The sequence below is a fragment of the Pseudonaja textilis genome, chromosome 13 (genome assembly GCF_049901715.1).
Source record: "Pseudonaja textilis isolate UNSWEBS1 chromosome 13, rPseTex1.2, whole genome shotgun sequence".
Taxonomy (NCBI): Eukaryota; Metazoa; Chordata; class Lepidosauria; order Squamata; family Elapidae; genus Pseudonaja; species Pseudonaja textilis.
This window is the reverse complement of record NC_142002.1, coordinates 1,008,191-1,033,921: the sequence shown is the minus strand read 5'-3', so window position 1 is coordinate 1,033,921 and position 25,731 is coordinate 1,008,191. Positions and strand designations below refer to the sequence as shown.

The 25,731-nt window shown below is 46.3% G+C and overlaps 2 protein-coding genes across 7 annotated transcripts in view; one reads left to right on the top strand and one right to left on the bottom strand.

The window, feature by feature from the left end:
* CORO2B (coronin 2B) overlaps positions 1-2,452 on the top strand; it is a 54,636-nt gene extending 52,184 nt beyond the window's left edge. Inside the window, exons 12-13 of the mRNA XM_026709243.2 lie at positions 1,164-1,303; positions 1,555-2,452. Coding sequence (XP_026565028.2) covers positions 1,164-1,303; positions 1,555-1,692 — 278 coding nt within the window. The 3' untranslated portion in view covers positions 1,693-2,452. The remainder of the gene's footprint in view (positions 1-1,163; positions 1,304-1,554) is intronic.
* A 4,324-nt stretch (positions 2,453-6,776) lies between these two features.
* ANP32A (acidic nuclear phosphoprotein 32 family member A) lies at positions 6,777-25,719 on the bottom strand. 6 transcript variants are annotated; one of them, XM_026709244.2, is made up of 7 exons: positions 25,465-25,719; positions 13,629-13,778; positions 12,280-12,402; positions 10,543-10,741; positions 8,946-9,064; positions 8,694-8,754; positions 6,777-7,879 (listed from the first exon to the last, which is right to left on the bottom strand). In XM_026709244.2, the coding sequence occupies exons 1-7, from the start codon at positions 25,516-25,518 to the stop codon at positions 7,818-7,820; spliced, it is 768 nt and encodes a 255-aa protein (XP_026565029.1). In that variant the 5' UTR covers positions 25,519-25,719; the 3' UTR covers positions 6,777-7,817. The 6 variants fall into 6 exon arrangements, with proteins under 6 accessions (XP_026565029.1, XP_087798010.1, XP_087798011.1 ...); XM_087941884.1 differs by having other exon boundaries at positions 8,964-9,064; XM_087941885.1 differs by having other exon boundaries at positions 8,694-8,751; positions 8,964-9,064.
* Positions 25,720-25,731: the final 12 nt, after the last annotated feature.

The window sequence follows — 25,731 nt, the reverse complement described above, 5'->3', positions numbered from 1 at the left end:
AACCATTGTACCATTGTATCTTTCAAAAATCCTAGAGCACCAGGGAAGTACATGAGGATTGGAGAAAGGGGAGAAAAAACAGACCCAGGAAACTACAGACCAATCAGTCTAACATCAATACCCAAGAAGATACTGGAAAAGATAACCAAAAAACAGGCCTTGCGAACATCTAGAAACAAAGGAAGTTATAAAAGCCAGCACTGGTTTGTTAAAATTAAATCATGCCAAAGCAATCTTATTTTATTCTTTGAAAAAGTGACCAGCAAAATGTTTTGGACATAGTATATTTAGACTTCAGCAAGGCATTTGACAAAGTAGACCACCAGTTTGCTTCTTGGTAAACTAGGAAAAGAAGGCCTTGAAAGTCCCTTCCAGCCCTGTGATTCGATCTTTCTGTGTTTCTTTCACCTCTGCCAAGATTCATACCTTCCTCTGATCTAGCAATTTCAAATCTTCCTTTTCTTCAACACTCAATAATTTTTAAAAAGAAATATAATATTTAAGATATTTTTATCATACCCTATTTTAATAAATAACTCATTGGTGAACATACCTAAACTCTTGTTTTCCCCACAACAATCCTATGTCCCCAAACCACCCATTTATAAAGGGAGCTGCTAGTCAGGTGGAGGACCACATCAATCCTTTGAATTATTTTCCACAGACAATATTTTATGCCAGTCGACTCTGCCATCTTCCCCAGCACAAGGAAAATCTGTTAGTCTGGATCTCCAGAGAACATTGCCTCGAAATCTCAATTTGGGGGCGCAGGGGAGGGGTAGGCGTCAAACTACTCATCCTTCTGGGTAACTGAGAATGACTGCATCACCAAGCAGCAATTACCCTCATAACTAGGAGCAGCTAAGAAGAACATGTTTGATTAGATAATAGAGCATCCATGTCAGCTTCAAAGCTATGGGTAATGGTGGAGTAGTTGCCAGAGAATTGGATCTACAGGTTGATGGGTCCAGGAGGCATGCGTTCATAAAATAATCAAATTTGAAAATAGAAGTCCCCACCCCTTCTATCAGTTTTTTAGGGTGCTGTTGCTGGCAAAAATGCTGGTCATAAGATTGGTGGCTCCGGTAGCTATCTTTTTGTTTTGTTTTTTAATTTTTTTATTGATGCCCATCCTGAGATGTGGGTTTTATATTGCCTTTCAGATCCCATATTGATGTCTTTAAAGGAAGGCTATAAGAAAGAATCCAAAGTAGTTTTCAAACCACCAATAAAAGAGAAGAAAAATGTTGTTGTCAATGGGATAGATCTCTTGGAAAATGTGCCACCCAGAACAGAGAATGAGGTAAGAAATAGCAGCTGCGTTCTTTCCAACCTGGAAAAAGAAATGATTCCCAACTTCTCCATCCCATAATTCTGGGGCAGTCTACCAAACCATGCTGGGACTGCCGAATGCCTCTCAGGTCCTCCCGAAAAGGTGACCCAGAGGTCCAAGGGGGTCCAGTCTCAGATCCTGCAGCCCATTTGCTGCCATGGTTCCAATCTATTCAGCCTCACACTCTGTTGACCCTTTTCTGTTTCTTGTCTTCCACGAAGCTCCTCCGAATGTTCTTCCGGCAACAAGACGAGATCCGCCGGCTGAAGGTTGAGCTTTCGCAGAAAGACATCAAAATCCGACAGCTACAGTTGGAATTGAAAAACTTGCGCAATAACCCTCAAAACAACGGACTCTGAAGGGATTTTTTTTTTCTAAAGAAACTCTTTGTTTATACCCACTCTTTAATTTTACTGTCTCGACACATGATATGAGCCAGAGACCCTGTGCCAGCACATGGGTGCGCCTGCTAACTGGAAGCCTCTTCTTCTGTGGTCGTTGCCTAGCACTAAAAAGTTATTTGTATGATTTAACTTGAGAACTACTGCATGAAAAGAACAAGGGAGGCGTATATTCCAAATTTCTCTTGAAGTAAGTAGAAGCGAAATGCTCTTTGTCCTTCTTGCAAAATTACGGAATCATTTTTCATCTCTGATTAGTCCAGGGATGAGAAAAGCGAAACACTGTAAGCCCAGACAAAAGCAACTCAATTCATTATTACTTACCTTTCTTTTCACGAGATAGAGGGTGGATGTCCATAAACAGCAAGCGTGCACTTGGAACGCAAACTCACTACCCTGAAAAGAAGTCTGGAAGGAAAACGGCTTCCCTTCTCTTGGGAACCGTCCGGGGGGTGGGTGCCTTGTGACCTGAGCGTTCCTTGAGCCCTGCAGCCGGTTTGGGCTTTGGCGTTATTGAACACTCTCCAGGGCTCACCCTGCCTGCCTGGCACCCGCTTTGCTTGGGCATCACTTTTGGGCTGGTAGCTACAATTTATTCTGTTGAAATATACCCAGTGGGCACCCGGGTAATGAATACATGCAGGTCGCATCTCTAATTGGTCTCTTCAAGAGTGGTTGTGAATGTACCCATGTACACACACATAACACACCCATGCACGCACGCACGCACACACACACACACAGTTGCAAGAGTCCTGAAGATAAACTTGACAAAAGGAGACAGATGCTGTTAAGTGACAAGTAGATGAAGGTTTTGAGGGAATACAATCCCAAATGCAAATCCAACACAAACAGGCCTAGCAAATCATTCTCTTGATCAAGAGAGTCCAAATGAAAGGCCCAACAGGGAGTTTTCAAGTGGGGAGCACTTAATCCAGCAAAAATTAAGCACTTTTAATGAACTACCCATTAGCAGCTTGTGAGTTAGGGGTATATTTTATTCGTTTTGGTAGAAGCAGTGGACAGTACAGACCTGCATTTTCAGCTGCATATATATATATATATCCTGAAGAGTGCCAGTCCTACACGTTAAACTTGACTCTCCTGTCCTGACAGCTTTCACACAGATTCATAGCTCAGGTTCTTCAGCAGCTAATGGAGCAGTTGGCAAAGGGCCGATTTGTGGCAGGGAAAGTGGGTGGTAATCCTTATTGAAGCCTGTCCAGGAAGATGGATTGCCGTTGCTTCTCCCCTGCCCCAATGCAGACCTGCTTATTGAGCGAATGATTGGATCATGAGGTGTGATGCCCTGATAGCTTTCATGGCACTTAACAGAACTGCAGGCCCATTCTAATTATTTAGACTAAATTAAAAAAAAAAAAAAGATTCCCATCTTTTTAGGACTGGAAACTGGCAAGCTACCTGCACAACAAGGTGCCAACCTTTAGCCTCAGGTGCCATTCATGGAGGTTGGGGGGGGGTGTTGCGGATTTCAAAATCAATATAGTGGCCAGGATGCATTAGGAAGGTTTTGCATCAACGGCACCGTCGCGACCATCTTGACTTCACTTCCAAGAAAGACTCTGGAGCTGAACGTTTTGCCTGCTGACAAAGGCAGTCACTGGAAGACCCTCCCCCATAAAATGGGAGAGGGGGTAACGTTCAACCCAAGGCACCTGGCTAGAAACCAGGTGTCTGAGTTCTAGTCCTGTCTTGGGCATGAAAGGCAGCTGGGTGGCTTAGGGCCAGTCTCTCTCTCTCTCTCTCAGCTCAATCCACTTCATTAGAGTTGTTAATGGGGAAAAGGGGAGAACGGAGGAGGGTTTGGTATATTTGTTGCCTTGTTATTTATAAAAATAATCTCAGGATCAAATCTGAAAAACCAAGAAGATATGAAAGAGTTCCAGTAGGCAGCCGTCCTGCAGAAGGGCTGGAGGGGGAGGCAGGCAGGTGGGACTCCTCCATCATAGCCATTTGGGGAGATCACCCACATTTTAGATTTCTGCATATGCCAACTGCTGTTCCCACCACGATGGCCGAGCCCATTCTGTCTCTGCCTTCACGCCATGCATGCAGCATAACAAATGCCTTTCTCACTCACGGCTGGTTGGTTAGGATTTCTTGAGTCTCCCACGCTAGGAACGCTTAATCCCAAAGGAGTTGTAATCTTCAAGGGCTGGCCCTACATATTTTGCCGCCTGAGATGGGAGACATTTTGCGCAGATGCTGGGCAATGTGGCAGCTCAACCTGATGGCGCTGCTCCTGGCTGCCTCATCTGGGCGGCAGAAATGCAGGTGGCACAAGATGGCAGCCACTAGTTTGGGGTTTTGTATCCCTGAGGGTGCCATCTAGTCTCTCCCTGAATTTTGCTGACCAGATCTGCTAGCCCTTCTTTGGGGCAAAGAACAGGCTCTGTCCTCCCGAGAGTATTCTGCGTTAACTAGCTTTCTTCCTCCCTATTACTAGGACTGGCCACATACACTTGCAAGGAAAAGGTACAGTTGGAAGGTAAATTTTGCAAGAGGGTCGGGCAGAAGTGCCTGCCAAGCGAATAAGTACAGTACAGATTTCAGCTTGGAGTCACCCAGATATGTTGAGTACCCAGAATTTCCAGCCTGTATGGCCTGGCCAATACATCCTGAAGACATTCAGCTGGAGAAAGGCTTAATATTTAATTCGCTACTTTGCTCTCCAAAATAGAAGAGAGGGTGGCTGGCTGCCTTTACAGAAAAGGAGTGTTGTGACTGTAATTTAACTTTTGCTGCCAGCTCTTCTAAGCATGACTCTTCCCTCCTTCCGGAGCCACACCCTTTTCTCATCAATAAGAAAGTGGTAGTTCTGTTTTGTGGAATCCCGATCAAATTACAATGGCAACTGAGTTTCAATGCCCATTGAAGAAGTCAAGCGCCTGAAATGTTGTGTACAGTATTCTAGAGTAATCTCGTGTTCCTGAATGTGACTTTTTGTATTGGGGAGTGTGTAAGTGAACACATTTACACACTACCTAGGGATGCCTGCATCGGGAGGCTAGCACTGGGCCCACTCACACTTGCTGCTGTCATCCATCCCACAAGCAGCAGAATGCAGCCAGGACACCTGCCTGCTAGAAGGGTTAGGAGAGGTGTTGTAAATGCAACTTTGTTAAATCAAAGTTGTTGCCCCTGGACCAGCCATCACCCTTAGCCACATTAGCGATTGTCCTGGCTTCAATCCAGCCTTCGCTGGCTTGGAACTAGCTAAGGGGTTGGCCGATTCAAAAGATTTAAGGGGACGCATTCCAAGTATCGAAGCCATATACTATTTCTGCTCACCCTCAGCTATGGTTTTGGGAACCATCCCATTCAGATGTTCTGGGGAAATGTAGTGACAAGCTTTTACTACACAGAAGAGTGGATCTTGACAGGGTCAGTTTTGTCCATAAAGGGCCAGGAAAAGCTGACCTTTCAACTTCTCAGGGCTTCTGGTTTCACATTTTCCCACGCCAGTTGATGTGGACAATCACTTTCCTTGAAACTTAAGAGCCAGGTTGCCAGATTCCACCCTGTGCACCAAAGAGTCTACCTTTGACCACACTGTTAATTCACAAGGACAGCCAGGCAACTGGGCTCCTTTTCTTCTCTTCTGCCATCCATGTTCACATTGTGTATTCTGTGCCTAACACCGATTTCCCACCACGCCACTTCAAGTGTTCCCATCCGCTTATTTATGCTGCCCCGCAGTAGCCACAAAATAAAGCTACCCAAATAGCAAACCAGCCCGTTGTGATGTCTCCTTGCCTTCTGGGTGGAATGAGGATATATATATGCCTTCCAAAAGGATTGGGGGGGGGGGCAGGGAGGGGCGCAGGCAGAGCAAAGTGTCTCGTGGTGTGAAGTCTGAAACAATGGCCAGGATTTTTCTAGAAAGCAGCCATCTACTTGCCTTCATGACAGAGCTTGGAGGATAGTAAAAGCTGGGCACGTTTAGCCTCTTTGACTGTTTCCCGCCTACTTTGTGAGTAGGAAAACCAAGAATGGTTTCCTTGAGGGGAAAGAAGACTCCGCGGAGGGGAGATCCACGGGATCGAATGGAAATGGAAAACCGACTAGGCTACAGAGGTCGGAAAGCTTCTCATTAACCTGACATAAAAAAGCAGATCTACCAGACACCTCGTAAGAGGTATGCAAACCTGCTTTCTCCAGAGAACTCGAGGTCGTTCCCTTTTCCTCCCCTGGAACGGCCACTGTGGCCCACAGGAGAAAGAGAACATTGCAGAGTGTTCTGGAATGTTCCGTTCCCGGGAAGGGAACTTCTATACACATCGCGGTTGCTCCCGTTCTTCCGGGGCTCTAGCGGGCTCCTCCTCTGGGAAGCCCGGAAATGAAACGGAGAGCCGCTTAATTAGGCCCCAACTTCTGTTTCAATGAAGTATTTTGCTTTGGTGGACTGAGCCATTGTGATTAATCAATTTTCTTTTTCTTTTTTTTTTAAAGTTTCTTAAAATAATTAGAAGTTTGTTGTTTTTTTAAAAAAAAAACTTTAAAATTAAGCAGCAAATTCCCACGTGGCCCATTTACTGCAATAAGCCACAGGAAAAAAAAAATTGTATAAAAAGATTTATTGAAATTCATAATTAACAAAGACATAAAACTCAAAAAGTCTGGCTCTTTGGGGAGCGAGAGGGAAGGTCGCAATGGTTGTGCTTGTTTATATACAGATGAGAAACTGACTAGAAAATACAAGCCCACTTCTAATGCTCTATTGGAAGAGGGACATGAAATTAAATCTGTACATTCAACTAGGTACTTTGCAGTCAATTTACTGACTTTTTAAGAAAATACAACTTTTCTATCAGCAATCCATGCTCGTGTATGAAGAGAGACCCCGACTGGCCTGGGAGTCCAGTAATGTTTCCTCTGGTAATTAAAAGCTTTGCAAAAAATCTTCAGCGTACTGTAGAGTAGACCACACGTGGAGACAGATTCTCATCACCTAATATCAAGGAGTTGTTAATATACTTTTATATATAGTATTTTACAGACCAAAATAGTACACACTTTAGTTAAAAGGGTTCAAACATTTTCTTTTTTTATTACAACTGTCAAATGCAATTCACCAGTTAACTCAGGAAATTAGGAACACTTTTTATATATATTTATAGATATTTCCATGACTGCCGTTTTACAGAGAACTGCTCTAGATCCCCTCAAAATAGTCAGAAGACGAACCAGCCAGGAATGGGAGCTGAACAAGGATCCCTCCGTATCCTTGCGCAGTTCCCATCCCGAGAGAAGCTTGCCCGGCCATGCCCTACAAGATTTTTTCTTTTAAAATAAAACTTTGCAAAGTCACCCCCACAAACCAAATAAAAAGGAGAGAGAGAGGAGAGAGAAATTACATAGTTGGTCACTATTTACAAACAGCCAAGTAAATGTTACCGACAGGAAGTGAAAGAAAAGGGATTTCTGGGAAGGGCAGCCATTCACAAAACAGGTAACAAGGAAACACTCGGTTATCTGGACGCTGCCGCTGCTCCCCTGCAGTGATGGTGGCTGGGAGGCTCCCGTGGCCAATCTTGCTGCACCCAGAAGAGAAGGAAGAAATACTTACAATATCCTCATAAACTGGCAAAAAAAGGGGTGGGGAAAAGAAGCCGCCACCGGGTCTCCAGGCCCACGTTATCCCTCCGCCCTCCCTGTTCCAGCCATCCGTTCGAACCCTTGCGTGAATTGCCCGGCTCACGTTTATTTCTAAAAAACTTTTTCTAAAAAAAATAATAATAATAATAATCCAGAGTCCAGGATGAGCCACTCCCAAGAAAAACATACGTATGTCTTTCCGTGGTTTGCTTCTGCAGAAACAGGAATAAGAGAGAAAATGATTTTTTTCAGAAACAAAAGGTAGCAGTCGGAGTGGCAGGTTGTCATTTTTTTAAAATGTTGTTTTAATCCCCTTGCCCATAAAATTAAGCATTTCCTTCTTGATCTCACAGCAACGTTACATTCCAGGGAGGGAGGGGGGTGAGAAGGGGTGAAAATACAGGGTATAAACAGTCAAATCACAATAGGAAACTTATTTTCCCCCAGAACAGATTATGTTGCATTTAATCTTCCTCCTCGCCTTCATCATCGGCCTCTCGTTTTCTCTTCTCCCCCCGGGCTTCTTCTGTCAAAGGAAAGAGGTTCAGGTTCAGGACAAAGGACATCTCTCTCTGCCCCACAAACTACCCCCCCCCCCCCAATGCAGCCCCAAAAGAGATGGAGGGGGCGGCTTCTGGGATCGCAAAGCAACCCCCTTAGGCTTAAGCCCAATTTCCAGCGGAGCAAAGGCCTGGGCAGCTCTTGCGGGGGCGGGGGGTGGTGGGGAGCAGCTTCCACCAGCAGCCAAATTCAGCCCCACTTCCGGGGGGGGGGGGAGCAAAGTCCCACTCTGCAACCCAGCTGCTGAAACTGGGTTAGCTAAGCAGCCCTGCACCATTTTCCCATATAAAATATGTGCAAAGAGGAGGAATAAAATAAAAATATTAACCCAGAACTCTTGAATGCCCTTAGGGTCTGTTTTTTTTTTAAATTAGCTGGTTGGTATCTGTTTAATTCCAACTACATATTGACCGCTCTATAAGTCCCCTAGTCAATAAATGAACTTTGCCCCAAAGAAAATTCCCCATCGCATCAAAAAGAACCTACAGGCCTCGCGTTCCTCCTTCACGTCTCACTTTCCCTCTGAAGAAGAGCTCAAGACAGGCTCCCTGGAAGCATCTCCTAATTCCCCCCCTCCCCCCCAAGAGCTTTCTTCTGAGGGAGGGGTTGGCCGAAGGGGAGAGCCAGACCGAGGGTCCCCCAGAAAGCTCTCTGGCTGCAGGGCGACTCGAGCCTGCCTTCCAGGCCAAGCGCTTAAGCCCGCAACACAGCATCACAGCCAATCTCCCAATCGTTTAGCCTTTCAAAGAGGTTTTCTTGAGGTTTGCTTTTGCACATACCAACTTCTTCTTCCTCCTCTTCGTCATCTACTTCACCATCATTATAACCCTCTTCGTCCTCCTGCCAGAGAGAAAAGGCCAAAGTGTTTCATGGCATCTAGAACTGGTCTAAACTGGAAGAGGAGTTGCCAGAAGCGTATTCGACAGGAGGCAAATTATCCACTCTGGCTGATCGCAGATCCCACCCCACTTCATCCAGAGCAAGATGCCTGCAGCGGGCCTGGTTCTCCCCCGCAAGTACCCCGGTCTCACCTCCTCTTCTCCACTCACGTCTTCCTCTTCTCCACTCACGTCTTCCTCTTCTCCACTCACATCCTCCTCCTCTTCTAATTCATACTCTCCTAACTGAGCCTCTTCATCGTAGTCCTCTTCTATAAAACAAAACAGAAAAATCAAGCCCGTTTATCACCTTGTCCAGTGAGAGGAGCCCTTTCCGTTGCCTTCCGGTCCCTCTTCCACGCCTTTGCTTCATCTGTCTCAGGCCATAAAGGCAAGAAGAGCAACATGACAGTCAGAACCGGATGGAGTCCTGAACTTCTGCAGGAGGACTGGGGCAGGGTGTGTGTGTGTGTGTGTGTTTGCCACTGAGCATATACAGAAATACCAGGTTCCCAGTCACCGTCCTTCAGCTGCCTGGACATTGGGGCTATCAACTAAGTGCCTGCATTCTGCGTCTCAGAGATTGTGATCACCTGGAGTCCATACTAGGGACAGGAACGCTGGGCAAGCTATTTTAGGCTCTCAAAGGAGGCCGGTCCTGAAGGCAGAAGACAGGCATTGAATGAAACAAAAGAACAAAATAAAGAGCTTGCCTTCAGCAATGAGCAAAGCTGCTTCCAGGAAACCCAACAGGAAGACCAAGAGCGTTAAGCAACCTATCACGCAGTTCTCCCACTTCTCTCATCTCATGCAAATTGAAGGAGAAATGCTCCAAACCAGCTAAATCTATTTAAAACAGCAAAACCACCCGATGTTTTCATGAAGTGGAACGTAACAAGAGGAAAGAAATGCAGATCAGTTCCAAATTTTTCTGAAGTTGAGTTTAATCGAGGCTTATGTTCCTATCCTCTGCGTAAGTTTCCCTCGTCAACTTTATTTCTAGTATCTGGTTATTTCACACAATAGACTTGCAAGGGACCTGCCTCTCCAGGAGCTGCAGGATGGGGACAGGATTCCTCACCATTCTCAGGCCAATAGTTCCCTACTTGCACGTGGCACACTCTGCACTGTGATAGGGCGTGCCGCAAAAGCCACGCATTTAAGGGAACCGTGGTACCAGAAAGGGCACGGATATAAGAAGCCCCCTCTGGATTGGATCTACTTGAGAGTCACTGATTTTCAAGCCAGCAGTCATGCCTAAAACTTGTGGGAAATTTAGAATCAGGTTGAAGGCAGTTGTTCCTGGCCTCTGCTGCCCCACTAAGCCATCGTACGTATCAGCTACTGAGTACTGTCTCTTCCTCCAACTTATTGCAATCCCCTTGAAAGCAATCTGTAGGAGTGGCCGTTATCATCATATCCACAAGTTCTGTTTCCAGTAATTGAAAGAGGAACGAAATCAACCTTTAGATACTGGCCTCTGCTATTCAATGGTTCTCTCATATATCTACCCCACCATTCCAGTACAAAATGCCAACGTTCATCAATATTTGGTGCCAAGAATTACAGGGCACTGGAATCTAGGGATTTTTCAAGGATTCGTCCCGTCTCCTGCTTCTTCCAGGGCAAACTGGAATGGTACACATTGACAGAGATAATTCTGTGGATGGTTTTGCTGCATCAAATAAGGCAAAGATACGGAGTTTTGTTCTTGGGAGTCAACCTCAAGCTAGGAATCGGGCTCACACACCATCCTCCTCCTCCTCTTCATCATCCAGGCCTTCCACGTAACCTTCTGCATCCGAATCAGGGGCCTCTTTATCATTTCGATCATAGCCATCCAGATATGTGAGTTGAGGGAGAAGTTTGAAGACATTTTCTCTGTAGTCGTTCAAGTTGGTGACCTCACAATTGAAAAGATCTAAACTCTTCAGGTTTTCTAACTTCTCCTGAAAGAAAAAGGAAGGGGTTCAAAGCCAACCCTCAGCCCAACGCCACTGGGTCAGAAATATAACAAAAGGAATGCTCCAAATGTGGAATTGAAAGGCGTCTTAACTACACACGCCTTCCAGCCTCTCAATCTGGCGAGGATCAGAATTGGCCTACGAGAGGTTTGGAAGCGGCCACATCCAGTTGGTCCGGGTTTAGGCTCCAGAGAGCTGGATTTAAGCCACAGATCACTGGGAGTCTGCAAGACACCTGTCCAAAGCCTCAACGGGAGCAAACCCGGATTGCATGTTGTCAAGGTGTCCAGGAGTTTTAAATCCCATGAAAGGAGCCGCCTCCTGTTTGTTCCCAGCCTACAGACAACATCCCTTTAGGCAACCACCAGAGGGAGATGCGGGCGCTCCCTTGCCAAGCCACGAATAAAGCCGTATTTTATGGTGTTGGAACAGAAGATTCAAGGCTACCTTCGGCCATAGAAGCTCACGGGATGACTGGGCAAGTTTCACTCCGTCAGCCCAACCTAGTGGAAGAATAGCCTTCAGGTGCTTAAATATCGGTGTATATTAACTAAAAAATATCGAATACCTAAGACTCTTCTTCTCTGTTCGTGTCAGCACTGAAAAGGCTTCTGTTAGGTTAAACAAAAAAAAAAAAGGAAGATTCGTAGTCCCATTCGATGGGGGAGGCTGACAAAGACACCGCACGGCACCATACTTTTATTTTTCATCCTTACAGACTTTTTTTTTTCTTCTTCTGTACTTTCCATTTTGAAGTGCGTTGACTTTCTCAGCAGAAAGCCAGCAGGGACAAAGTGCGACAGCAGAAGCTGCAATCTGGTGGCCAGAAGCAGATCCAAAACCGTTGCCAGTCGCAGTGTTACTCAGTGAACGTTCAGGGCAGCCATTCACGGGCCCTGAAAACAGGCAGCGGAGGACAATAGTTGCAGCTGTTCTACATCTGCCTCCCCTCAGCTGCTACCTCACTTGAGGCACCCCGGGTTTCTACGGTTCTCTCCTTTAGGTTCTGGCTTGTCCACAAATATTGTTTCTATGGATTCTATAGAAACGTGAAGAAATGACAAGGAAACTGCCCAGATCATAAGGCTGTTTTAAGTTTAGAAAAAGGGAGGAAAGGGGGAACTTATTGCCTGACAAACTGAAGGGAGTATGGAAAAGTTTAAACATTTAAAAATGCAACACTACCAGCACGGAGACTAGGCAGTCAAGGAGAACCGAAAGAAACAGGGAACCATATCCTGAGTTAATGTGGAAACGACTCCTACTCCACTGAAAGCTACAGAAATTTGTCCTTTTTGTCTGGAAAGGAAGGGCCGTAAAAAGGCAAGATTGGCTGAAATTGCCTTTCAAGTACTTGACTTTACGCTACGTGTCATTTGTCCATTTCATCATCTGGCTTACAGGGCTGTTGTTGTTTTTGTAACTGCTCAGGAATAAGGTTGGCCGCAGAGTCATAATTAAATGGGGGCAACTGCCGGAATCCTGACACTTGGCTTCTCTATAAGAAGTCTACATGGACTCACCAGAGGTTCTATTGTACTAAGATCCTTTATTTTGTTGCCACTTAGGTTTAGATGTGTGAGGTTCGGACATTTTTCTGCCAATACTTCCAGTCCCCCTGAGATTCTGTTGTCACTTAACTCGAACTGAGGAGATAAATATTGAGACAATTAAAAACACACACACACACACAATTATTAAGTTTTAGGAGGATATAGCATTTGCTCTCCAATATCTCTAGTAAAGTCTTATCTGTGCACATATGTCACCTCACAGAGGAGACATTCCTTTCCTGAGACCCCAATAATCTGAAATTCCACCCAGGTGTCCCCCAAAAGAATGAGTAAAGGTATAGGACACAGACACAGAGGGTTTGGGAGAGATTTGGAAGGAAACGAAAGCAACAGTATCACAAAGATGCTTGGGGAAAGCGAGGGATTGGAGAAATAGAAGAGAATGAAAGAGGAAAGGGAGCCCAGGAGCTGGTGAATGGTTTTGAAGCGGAGGTCACAGAACTTGCCTGAATCCAAAAACAGACTGGGAGCCAACAATGAGACTGGAGGGATGGCACTGGGGGCCATCAGAACAGTTGCACAAAGGAAAACCAAGACAGGGGGCAAATAGAGCACACCCGAAAGTCAAAATAAAGCTAAGGAGGCAACATCTGCAGAGGGAAGGTGGGCTGTGAGGTGATCATTCCCTCGTTCCTTCATAATAGGAGAACAAGGAAAGCCACAAAAATAATGATGGAGGAGGAAGAAGGCGGAATGGGGAAGGAGAGGAACATGCAGGCCGCGGGATAGTGTGTCTGAAAGAAACATGGGAGACTCAAATGCAGAGCAGAGAGACGCCAACCGAGAGAACAGCTGAATTAACACCTCCAGTGAGACTAGCGGAAGGGCAACGAAGCCAACAGGGCAACAGTGAAGGGGAAGCAAATTTTGAACAGAGGGTGAGAAAAGGGAAGGCAGCGGGCAGTCAGCAGCAGAGAAGATCCAGGATGATTCAGAGGAGGCCGAGAAAAGGCTACCGGGAGAGGAAAGAAGGGGGCCTGATGGGGGAACAGGCGCAGACACTAAAGCCTGCACAACCTGAGCCAACTAGCAGGTGAGACCAAATTGGCAGCCAGGTGAGCAGACGGGCCTGTGTAAAACGGAGGTGTTGGCTGCAGAGTTACAATAGAGAAAAGCAAGAAATATTGGGAAATCCCTGCACTTTACACTTCACCCTTGGACGTTTATTAAAAAGACCCAAAGTGTTGGCTTTACTGGTCACATAGAGACCCCCATTCAGCACTGGGTTCGAGGGTCTTTTATAGAAGTAACTATTGGGCACGTCGCGTTTTTCTTCATGAAACAGGACAAGCACCTACCTTCTTGAGTTTGTTTAACTTTGGTAAGTTTACAACTGAGGTGAGGCCTACGTTGATTATACTTAATAGTTCCAGCTCTTCAAATTTATCTGTGAGGCCTTCAATTTTTCCTTGATTTGACCTGCAGTTGTCAAGAACAAGTTCTTTTACCTGAATATAAAACATAAATAAAATAGGGTTTAGTTCAGGTTCGGTCATCCTTAGTTACAACTGTAAGATGAAGGAATGTCACCAGTCCCAAAAGAATAGAATAGAATAGAATAGAATAGAATAGAATAGAATAGAATAGAATAGAATAGAATAGAATAGAATAGAATAGAATAGCTGGCCCTGACACCTGGCTTGGGGCTCACGAAGGAGCTCCCAGCCATCTGGCTGGCTAGTGCCCCCGCTCCCCTGCCTTTTAATGTTGAATTGTAACAAATCTGGCTTCTTTTTTACATTTTATATTCAGTTTTTATGTGTTTAACATTTTATGTGCATACCGCCTAGAGTTCCTCTGTGAAGGAGATGGGAGATTTCTAAATGGATAAATAAATAGGCATTTAACGTATCAGAGTAATTTATATAGCCTTCATAAGACTCCAGAGGTCTTGACTCTCTGACCTATTCCAGGCTTGCTTCAAGCCAAACCCACCCACAGTATTTTGGAGTAAAACCCTCTAAATTGAAGAGGACTAAATTTCAAAATGGCCCAAGAATTGCTGTATGTTTCAGGCCAGAGCAGAGTCACTATGTGGAAGGGGGGAACACTCATATTTATTTCACAATGGGCGCTCTCCTATTGCAGCCCTGGTCGAAAGGGTCCAGCAGAGATTCGACTACCTGAGACTTCTCAGAAAACAACAACTGAATGAGAAATTGCTGGTGAGCTTCTACCGCTGCACCATATAAAGCATTTTAACATATTGCACCTCTATACGGTTTGCCAATTGCACAATGGCAGATAGGAAAGCACTCCAGAGGGTGAACGTCGTTGCCCAAAAGACCAGGGGTTGCCCTCTCCCCTCTTTGGAAGAGCTTTAGACCTCCTGCTACCTTAAGAAAGTTCAAAACACCCTCAAAGATCCATCTCATCCTGGGAACCCCCTTTTTTTAACTATTACCATCTGGCAGATGGTACAGGACAATAAAAACAAGGACAAATAGGCTGAAAAACAGCTTCTGTGCCAGGGCAGGAGCTCTGTTGAATTCTGCTGTGTAGTGCAATATGAATGCAATATCAGGGGTTTTGAATTCAATGTATTGACTGTGAAGGATGTGTGTTTGTGTTTATAGTCATGGTCATGATGTGCACTGAAGATGGTGTTTGAAGTTTAGTTCACTTTATTGTCATTGCAATGACAATAAAGTGAACTAAACTTCAACACAATTCTGGCCATTGACCTCTGACCAATGCTCCACTCTGCATTTATGGCATGAAAAAAAGCAGGCAGGCCTAAAGTGACATACCCAGGAGTGTACCTGGATGCAAAGCAGGTAATCCTCGATTTACAATCATTAGTTTAGGGATCGTTCGAAGTTACAACGGCATTGTAAAAAGTGAGTTATGATCAGTTTTCCCTTATGTGCATTTGTCGCATCGATGTGATCCCGTGACCAACATTTCCGTGCTTGGCAACTGGCCTGTCCTGATGACGGTTGCTCTGTGCCAGGGCCCTGTGATCCCCAGGTGTCACCTTCCCAGCTGGCTTCCAACAAGCGAAGTCAAGGGGGAAAGCCAGTTGAATGACCACTTAACAACTGTGTGGCAAAAGAGGTCATACATGGGGCAAAACCCATTTAACAGCTGCCTTGCTTAGCAACAGAAATTTTGGGCTGGTAAATCGAGGACTACCTGTCCTGACCTGGACTATCTTTGCTCCATTAAAAAAGTATGTGTTTTTAGGCCAGGTACGCCATTTCAGTGAGCGTTTCCAAAGTCAACTATGATGACAATAAAATCAAGTAATTCTCCCATGGTTGCTGTCTCTCCTACTCCCAGAAGAAAGGCAGATGGCGAATACGCTGAGCCCTCTTCCTCCCTTGGCTGAATTGCTGATACTGGCAATGCTGTAATTCCAAACAAACACGCTCCGGTTAATGGAAAGGAATTCCAAACAAATTTGAAAGGGAGAGCTGTCCAATCACTTGGAAAGAAAACTTGGCTGCAGTTTCAACTAATCCAGGTTCAGAGTACAACTGAACAAAATCATTAGCTAGCTGCAACTATTTCACAGTCGGTGTGTTGGGCCTGCAGCTGGTCTTTTTTCATTTTTTTTTTCTTTTCAAAATACTGGCCTTCATAACTTGCAGTAATGCTAAATCCTGGAATTGTGTGTTCCTTTGTTGGACTCCCAACTAATTTCACAAATTGGATTTTCTGGAATTCCAGTTTTAACAGTCGTTGGAAGGGACCATCCAGCCCCCTGCACAAGGAGGAGAACCTATATCAGAGGTCTCCAAACTTGGCAACTTTTAAGACTTGTGGACCAACTCCCACAATTCTCCAGCCAGTTGGTCTTAAAGTTGCCAAGTTTGGAGACCTCTGCCCTAAATCACTCCAGACAGGTGGCTGTCCAGTCTCTTCTTCAAAGCCTCCACTGATGGGGCACCTACAGCTTCTGAAGGTTGCTTCCACTGGTTGATTGTTCTGTCAGGAAATTCCTCCTTAGTTCTAAGGTTGCTTCTCTCCTTGGTTAGTTTCCACTCAGTGCTTCTTGTCCTGCCTTGTGATGCTTTGGAAAATAAGTTGACCCTCTTCTTCATGGCAGCCTCTCAAATATTGGAACCCAGCTATCCTGTTGTCCCTAGTCCTTCTTTTCGCTAGACTAGACAAACCCAATTCCTGCAACGTTCTTTCTATGTTTTAGCCTCCAGCTCCCTAACCATCTGTGTTTCTCTTTTCTGCACTCTTTCCAGAGTCTCAACATCTTTTTTTGTAGTTTGTGGTCACCAAAACTGGTGATGTTAAGGTCTTGAAAAAGTGCAGAGAAGTGCAATAAAGATGATAAAGAGGTCTGGAGGCTAAACCATAGGATGAATGACTGAAGGAATTGGGTAGGTCTAGTCTAACAAAGAAAAAAGACTAGGGGTGACCTGATAGCTGCCTTCCGATATATGAGGGTCCATCACAGACAGGAAGGAGGTCAACCTATTCTCAGGAGAAGAGGTAACAGACAGAAATAAGTCATGGAGAAATCCAACCTAGAACTAAGGAGAAATTTCCTGACAGTGAGAACAATTGATCGGTGGAAAAGTTTGCCCCCAGAAGTTCTGTTGCTCCATCCCTGGACGTTTCGAAGAAGAGACTGGACAACCATTTGTCTGGAATGGTTTGGTTGGGTCTCACTAGAAAACCTCCAAGGTTTCTTCTACTTCTGTTATTCTGAGAAATGATTTATGGCACAAATCTTAAAAGATGAATTCCCATTTTAACACAAAATATTCCTGTTCAAAATATACTGAATTGCTTCCATACATAATAATGGCTACAGTTATACTATATGCTTCTTACTGGAAAATTGTGGAAGCGTTGGCTAACCAAGTTGTGGATGCTTTGAAGTCTGAAGTAGCGTTGTACCTTAAAAGCAAATTTCACATGCTTCATCTTGAAATCATTCACAGACTATAAACTAGTACATGGATTGGCATGTCCCTGGTGGAGGCTGGCTCTGAGGGAGAGGAGGAACAGCCGACAGGGAGTGGAAGTGTGGCTCCGGAGGTTGTGGAGGAGGCTGGGGAAGGGCAGAGGCCGGCTGGGCAGTCAGAGGAGGACCCAGGCCCATCCCCTCTCCATCCCAGGGCATGCAGGGAGGAGAGGATAAGGGAGAGGCGTGGTCTGCTCAGGAGGAGAGGGCCTTGATCCTCTTCATGGGCTGCAGCTGTGACAACTGGATAAGAGGATGGACATGCTTACGGGAGAGCGCTGGAAACAAAACATGGAAATATCTCTAGTTTATGGTTCCTCTTTTGAGTTTGGCATTCTTCCCAGTGTGTCTTCTGATATCTGTGGAGTCTTCAAGCCTTTATCTTGCCTGGTTTGTGTTTTTTTTCCTCCCTCCTTCTTGTAACTGCATGTGTGGGAGTTTTTTTGTCTTCAGTCAACGATATTTGGAGCTTGGAAGCAAAGTGAAGGAATAAATGGGCTTCAACTGTTTTTTGTGACTGTGTTGGTTTTGTATCCCACCCTGGATCATCACATGGATTGTTATCATACACAAAATTGAGTTTTATGCATACTGCAGAATCTAAATACAATTTTAGCAATATAGACCAAACTCATATAGTATATAGTTCCAATGAATAATTTATACTGTGTTCATCATGGTTCCTCTTATTCATTTTAGCTCAATAGTGATTTTTGTCTTTTAATGTGGTGTGATATTAAACTATTTAAAATGTTATTGATTATATATAGGAAAGGCATAACTTCCACGATGGCCATAATCTCCATAACTATTTAAAATCCCTGGTTTATTTATCCCTGTTATATGTTTCTATTTATGTCACATTCTGTTTTGTACATTTACATAATTCTTGATTGGCCAAGTGTTATTGGACACACAAGGAATTTTTGTCTTTGGTGCATAAGCTTTCAGTGTACATATTATCTTCAAAGTGTACAACAAAAATTAATCTTTTTTCCTTTTTCAATTACATAGCTTCTTTAGTAGCATGTGGAAATGTAGAAATAATATGTCTTGGTTTCAGTAAAGTATTTGATAAAATACTCCATGGCATTATGATTAGCGAGCTAGTTAAATCTTCTCTGGATAAATTTAGGAGACGCATATCTGGCTTGAAATCTTATTTAATAGGTAGCCACGAATTCTCTCCCTCAATCAACGAAAGTGAAGTGCCAAAGTCCAGGACTTTGCACTGGGTCCCACACTCTGTAACATTCCTAATCAAGAGCTATATGAAAAAGTGGAGGGCATGTTGATACAGATAGTCCTTGGATTAACAACAGTTTGTTTAGTGTCCGTGACTTATGATTGTTTTTCAGTTAAGACCTTTGAAGCAGTCCCATGGTTATGTGAACAAACTTCAAATACTTGACAACTGATTCGTATTTATCACCATTGCTGGGTCTCAAAGTCATGTGATCCCTTTTTGTGACCTTCTGGCAAACAAAGTCGATGAGGAAGCCAGATTCACTTAACAACCAGGTTGCTATCTTATCAATTGCAGTGATTCACTTAACAACTGTGGCAAGAAAAGTTGTGAAACGGGACAAAACTCATGTAACAAATGTCTCACTTTACAATTTTGGGCTCCATTGTGGTGGTAACTTGAGGACTACCTCTATTTGCCAATTACAGCAGAATCAGTGTGAAGGCAGAAAAAAACCCCAAATATTAGGCTGGAAAAAGATTTTGGAATAGTAGTTGCTTGGAGACTGACTTAAAGTCTGCAGTATGACATGGTTGTAAAAAAAGTCACGTGTTATTTTAACTTATGTTAATAAAAGCACCTGAATACTGAATCTCATTCTGGGCACCACACTCAAAGAAGGGTGCATGGAAACGAACAGAATCAAAGAGAGATTCTGAGGATGGAGAGATGAGAAACTAAATTATATGAGGAAAAATTAATGCAGCTGTTAGTAACAAGCCTTAAAAAGAGAAAAAAGAGGGAAAATATAATAGTACCCCCCAAATAATTCAATTGCTGTCACACAGAAAAATATGGTTTTCTTTAAATTCCGGAGAAAAGAGCACAGAATGAGTGAAAGTCACAATACCGTATCAAAACTGACTAATAGGAAGGAAAAATATTCATAGTTAAAGCGTCGTTTGACAAGAGCCACCCCATGCAGATACTAGACACCAGATGTCGGGGACATTTTAATCTGTATTTCTACAATCAAGCCATGGCTTGGACTTGAAGGTCCCATGTAATCAATGGCTGTCAGCCTGTATGGGTAGATGCTATGCGGAAGAATGCAAATCAACAACACTCTAATTCTACCAGCCCTTTTAAGAGCACCAATAGCGATAGCACTTAAGACTTATATACCGCTTTACAGTGCTTTGTTACAGCCCTCTCTAAGCGGTTTATAGAATCAGCCTCTTGCCCTCAACGATCTGGGCCCTCATTTTACCCACCTCAGAAGGATGGAAGGCTGAGTCAACCTGGAGCCTGGTGACATTCGAACTGCCAAACTGCAGGCAAGCGGCAATCAGCAGAAGTAGCCTGCAGTACTGCCCCACTAACCACTGCGCCACCGTGACTCATATAAAGCAGCATATAAAACACCATTTACATTTAAACACCACTGGTAGCCACTGGTGCATTATAGCTATGGTAAGTGGCTGCACATTGGGTCTTCTCCGGGTTAAATCCCACTTCCTGTTAACCAAAATCAAGATATGGTTAGGAGGGCAAACCTATGGGTTGCCTCTGCTTACGAAAGCCTGTTCCACAACACTTGTAGGGTTTGTGGTTCTTCCTCCTTCCCCTCCCTCTTCTGGTTCTGCTATCGCTGTTATTACAATGCAATTACTAACACATCTGAGCAGCCACAACTGCCACTCTGGCCACCTACGTGAGGATTCTATGGTAGCTGCAATAACAATCCTATGGTAGCTTGAAACGACGCCACTCTGGCTCACGAGGACTAGTGTGGCGGCGACTGATCCCAGAAACACCTTTTGTGTGATTTCTGTGAGTGGTTTTAAGCATCTACAGGGCCTCACTGAATCCTGGGGTTGAAATCCTTGGAAGTCCCCACCACAGACAAGAATGCTCAGACTGTCCTCAAGGCTGAAAAAGTTCCAGAGATGGAGTCCACAGGACTCCAAGGCGCTGTTGACTCTCCACTGCTGAAGAACCCACCGAGTCAAGAAGGGTTAGGGGATCTGGGAGGAAAAAAAAGTGATTTCTTCTGCAGGTTCTGAGTTGTGTAAAGCAGCATATTATTTACACGCACATCAAGCAATACACTTCATGTGCAATTTTGTGGCCCCAACACTTGTCCATGCATGGCTTAGAAATATTCGTAAAAGTGTTAAATCACAATGAGACAAACGTATGGTTTGTTTCTTGAAGAAGATATATGAACCCAAAAGAAAACACAACTTTCATTTTGGACCCCAAAGCATTAGAGTCTCTCATGGCTCATACTGACAAGTTTAGAGGCATTTCATTGAGGGTCCAAAGGCTGCTAGAGAAATGAGTTCAGGCTGGCTTCTAGATTTTATGATTTTAAAATAGTTGTGGTTTACAGGGGACATTGCATATTTGCAACAAGATCAAGATATCTTAAGGTGTTATTGTAAGATACCTTATTTTTTATCTGGAGATTTTGGTTATGATTGTGTCTGCTGCATCCTCTCTTTTCTATCGCTTTTGTCTTTATCATAGGTTATGTAGCTGTTTATGGGCACCAACATCTTTAAGTATTCAACAACAGAAAACTAATTAAAATTTTATTTATTCGTTTATAATATAAAATACAAAAATATGAAAGAAAATAGGAGGAAAATAAGGGAGGAAAAAGGGAAGGGAAAAGTTCCGACTCCCTTAATAAACTTAAGGGAGACTAATTAATGAAATATGAGTTGCTTTCTGAAAGCTATGTAGGCAGGTTTATTGGTTTTGTCAATGTCTATGCAGTTATATTACTCTTTTTATAGGAATTCCAATGTAGCAGAAAAACCTGCTCACTTCTTCTGTACATACAAACTGTTCAGAGAGCCTCTGCCATCTGAAAGCAAAGTGGATTGAAGCTACTCAGATATATACCCAGACTACATTATTTTCCCAAAATCACAGTTAGCAATGAGTTTACTTTCATTTCCCCTATGGTTGAATCTGGATTTGAATCCATGTCACCTGGATGTGCTTTCAGAAACTAAATGACCTTTTTTCTTATACTCTAAACTCACCAACTTCAGAACTCTAAGTATTAAAAAGCCTTTAAGCAGGCGGGATGGAGTGACCAAAAATAAAAAATAAAACAGTCCTTGGGTAAGTTTAGAAGGCTACTACCCAATATGGAGAGAAAAGAAAAATATTATGTTGCACTAGAATCTGGAACACGCTGCAAACAGCAGTACCATACCAACAAGCTACTTCTGTATTACTAGAAGTAATACAGGGTTTTCCTTCTAAAGTGTGGTTAAAGGACTGAAACAATGGGCCGATTAGGGAGTTCCAGGTTCAAGTCCATCTTCAGCCCCATGAAAGTTCCGTGGTTACTTTGGACCAGTGACTCCTTCTCTTCTACCAACTTCATAGGCGTTCTCCAAATTCATGAATCTAGTTAAAATAAATCTAGTTAAATATAAATCTAGTTAAAATAAAGCTCACGGCCATATTTGAGAACTACATAGTTTGTAATTGTTACACAGCCATCCTTCAGGTGAGAGAGGGTGACATTTCATTATTATCTCACTGAGCTTCAAATGTGTTGCCGGAGAAACACAATGGAAGGGCACATGGAATTCTAGAAAATATTCGCTATATCCCTCACCCCTAGATGAATGCAGAAGGCAGGGCCTCCTGATCCCATTGCATTTCACAAGCGGTTGAGCGTAATACTCTGTCATGCTCTGCATGAAATCACATTCTCACTAGGTCAAGTGAGCCTGAATGACTTGGAACTTTGGTGCCTTAAGGGCCACCATATGTTTCCCCCCTCCAGATCCCCAGATCAGAGAAAGGCAAGTGCTTAATAAAAGTAGGCTCTAGTGGAGAACGCCTTTTTAGATATTTGGGGGGGGAAATAAAACGGCTGAAGGCCACTTGCTGAATATTTCTAGTTTGATCTATAGTTAATGGCTTTTCTGTCGGCCCTTTGCTGCTATTCTGACACTAACTTTTGGTAGATTACAGCTTTGTTTTCAAGTTGTTTATTTAGTGAGCTGTTCTGAGTCCACCTGGTGGAAAGAAGCAGAATTTAAGCTTCTGAAATTACATGTTTAAAAGCAAGTCCCTGGCTTTGAAGATCCTGAAGTTTGTACCTTACTTGCCTTCACAAAAGCCTGAATTCTCAATTGTTTTTTTTTTCATTATATAATTAACCAATGTCTTCTGTAAATCAACAGGATTACAAGACTGGTGGGATAATCCTGAACGCAGCTATTTGAAAGCAAGTCCCACTGAATTCAAGATTTACTGTCAGAGACAAATTTCACCTTTAAGAGCTCAGAAAAGCTCATGAGAATGAGAAATGCAATTATAAATAAAACAGAAGAGTGGTTTTTTTTTTTAAAAAAAAAAAACCACTAGCAAATTGCACCATTTACAACACAGCCAAGAATTAACACAGAAGGCATCATGCCCTAGACTAGCCTAAGTATTGTAACTTATACTTTTGCTTTCTGGGTGCAATTCTCTTAATTTTCAGCAAAATTTACATGAGAACTGGGTTCATAATTTCAATTTCCTACTGATTTCACCTCATTTCTTAAATTGCATGCATTTTTTTCTATCACTGGAAAAAATATCCCAACAATCTCCAACCTAATAATCAATATAAAGAATACCACAAAAAAATTTCAATGTAAAATTTTATTGAATATTAACTAGGCTGCTTATCGTTTTTATGTCCAACCCCCCCCCCCCCCTGAGTTCTGATTTGGCAAAATGATCAAGAGTGCTATATGAAAATTTTGACATAAATCTGCATTATTCTTATGTGAACGATCACATTCCAGATAGCCTATAATTTCTCTATTTCCTTTTGAGGGGGGTATGTATCCCCACGCTTTCTACCTATAATACATGCACGGAAGCATGGAGCCTTCCACGAGTTTACGGAATGCTGCGAAGCCATCTTGACACAATATTTGACTCTTTACGACGAGTCTATTGCCCAGCTGTGAGACCGTGGAGCAAAAGACAAGCTGAAGTTCTTTCGGTAGCCTTCGAGAGTCCGGGGTGGGTGGGGGCCGCTTTGCTAAGCCTCCCCCTCAGCCCACTGCAATCCAGCCGCGGCAGGCACCGGCTCCGGCGGGCTCTCGCAAAGGCCTTTGGCGTGAAGAAGCGGCAGGTAAAAGCAGCCGGAGTTGGCGCTGCGTTCGGGGCTGGGCGGGGGGCCTGGCGCGCGGATCCTTCGCCTCTCGGAAGGGGCACCGATCGGCCAGCCTCCTCGCCCGCTTCTTCCCGCTCCCCTCAGGAAGCGACCGGCACGAGGCTCCCCGTCCCCCTTCGGCCCAAGCAGCGCCCCCCGGGTTCGCCAGGCCAACTGCGCGCCTCGCTTCGGCGACAAAATGGCAGCCCTGGAGAGCGACTGTCGTGCCAGGCTGGGCGAAGGCGGCAGCCGCCGGCGGGAGGGCGCCCTCAGCCCCCCACCTCGATCGCCGCCTCCTTCCTCCCCAGAGCGGAGCCTCCTCAGCCTTCCGGGCCGGCGGGTGGGAAGGCGGCCATCCTGGGCGCGCTTTCCGCAGGGCGCACCGTGAGGCCGGCGGGCGGGGGGGCTTCCGCCACCCACCCCCTCAAGGCCGGCAGCCCGCGAAATCCGCCCCGGGCAGGCCGCATCCTCCGCCGCTGAGGGGGTGGAACCGACCCGGCGCTCCGCTCGCTCGGACAGCCCTTTTTCCTCGCTGCAGTTCGGCGGGGGGAAAAAGATGGCGCCGTGTCCTACTTCGGGCGGATGTGTGGCTGGCGCGGCGGAGGCCGGGTGCTTCCGAGGGGGCGAGCGCGCTCCTCCGCGGGCCCCTAACGGCCGCCTCTCCGCGCCCCGAAGCAGGGCTGGGGTGGGGCCCCCGAGCGCCGCCGCTTCTCCCCCCGCCCCGGCCGCCGCTCCCCGAGCGCCACACCGGCCTGACGTGAACGGCGGGTCGGCGCTTCGGCGGAGCGGCGCGGGGGGAGGGGCGGGAGCGGCGCTTCGCCCGGGAGGCAGGTGACACTCCAGGCGGGGGACGGGGGGGACGGGGGACAGATCTGCGCCGCGAGTCCCCGTCTTATGTAAAGCCCGCCGCCGCCTTGGCGGAGGAAAACATCTCCCACCTGGGTGGGGCTGCGCGCCAAGCGCTCCTCAGAACGGCGGAGCCCCAAGTTGGGGAATCGCCGCCTGCGCGACCGCCGCCCCCCCGCAACCTTAATTTCTCCTTGGCAGGAAAACGCAGCGCCGCCGCCCCCCGCCCCTCCATCGGGCAGGCGGGCCGGGCGAGTCCGCGGACAAAGTTTCGCCTTCCAGGCAGCCTCCAGCGGCAGCATCCCAAGTTCCGGCCGGGCCGAGGCCGCCGCCCCCTCCCTCCCGGGCCGAGCGGGACACGAGGGCCCGGTGCGTGGGGGGGGGGGCGATCGGGCCTCCCCCCGCGGCCGCCCCGCTCGCGCTGCCCCAGCCCCGCACATCTGGGGCGGGGGAGGCAGAGAAAGGGCGCGTTCATGAGGACTACAAAGTTGCAAATATGGCTCCCCGGCCAAGCGCGCCTGATCCGCGGCGCGGAGCGACCCATCCGGCGGGCGCCCTCAACTTGAGGCCGACCCCGGGCCCCTCGCCGGCGACCCCCGCCCGCCCGCCCGCCCCGCCCGAGGCAAATCAACTCCTGAGCGCAGGATCAACTCGGGCGGCGCGCTCCTCTCTTCTTCCGCCCGGGCGACCGACCCAACCGCCTCCCCCGGAGACCCTGCGGGCGGAGGGGGGGGTCGGCTCCCCTCCCGCCATCTCGATCCCGCGCCCCCCACCCGCCTCGGGCAGGGACCGCCGCGCGCGCTCGCTCGCCCGTGGGCACCTCAAGGGCAGCGGCGCAGCACCCGCGACGGCAGCCGGCAGGACGGCGCCTCCCGCCCGCCTGGCGCTCCGCAGTCTGGCTCCCCGCGCGCCCCGCCTGGCCGGCCCGGTCGCTCCCCCCCCCCGCCGCCGCCGCCGCCGCGAAGCCCCCCGCCGCCCGCTCTGGCTTACGTCGGAGGGCTTCCTGTTCCGCAGCTCTAAGTGGATCCTCCTCTTCATGTCCATGTCCCCGATTCCGCGGGAGGCTGCCTGGCTCCGCCGCCGCCGCCGCGCTCCGCTCCCTCTTTTGTGTTGACACCGGTGGCTCCAGCAGGAGCAGCAGCAGCAGCAGCAGCAGCAGCGGCCCCCCTCCCGCCCCCGACCAGAGCCAGCGCGCGAGGCGACGAGGGACTTTGAGCGCTCAACCAGCTCCGCTCGGAATCCCCCAACGCGGCCAAG

Bases quoted from the DNA above. Each gene is read 5' to 3' on its own strand.
- ANP32A (XM_087941881.1), bottom strand. From the start codon at position 20,973: ATGATAAAGACAAAAGCGATAGAAAAGAGAGGATGCAGCAGACACAAT. The intron at 12,403-13,628 runs GTAGGTGCTTGT...TTATCTCCTCAG, and splicing joins AGTTAAACAAACTCAAGAAG to TTCGAGTTAAGTGACAACAG. The intron at 10,742-12,279 runs GTGAGTCCATGT...TTTTTCTTTCAG, and splicing joins TTAGTACAATAGAACCTCTG to GAGAAGTTAGAAAACCTGAA.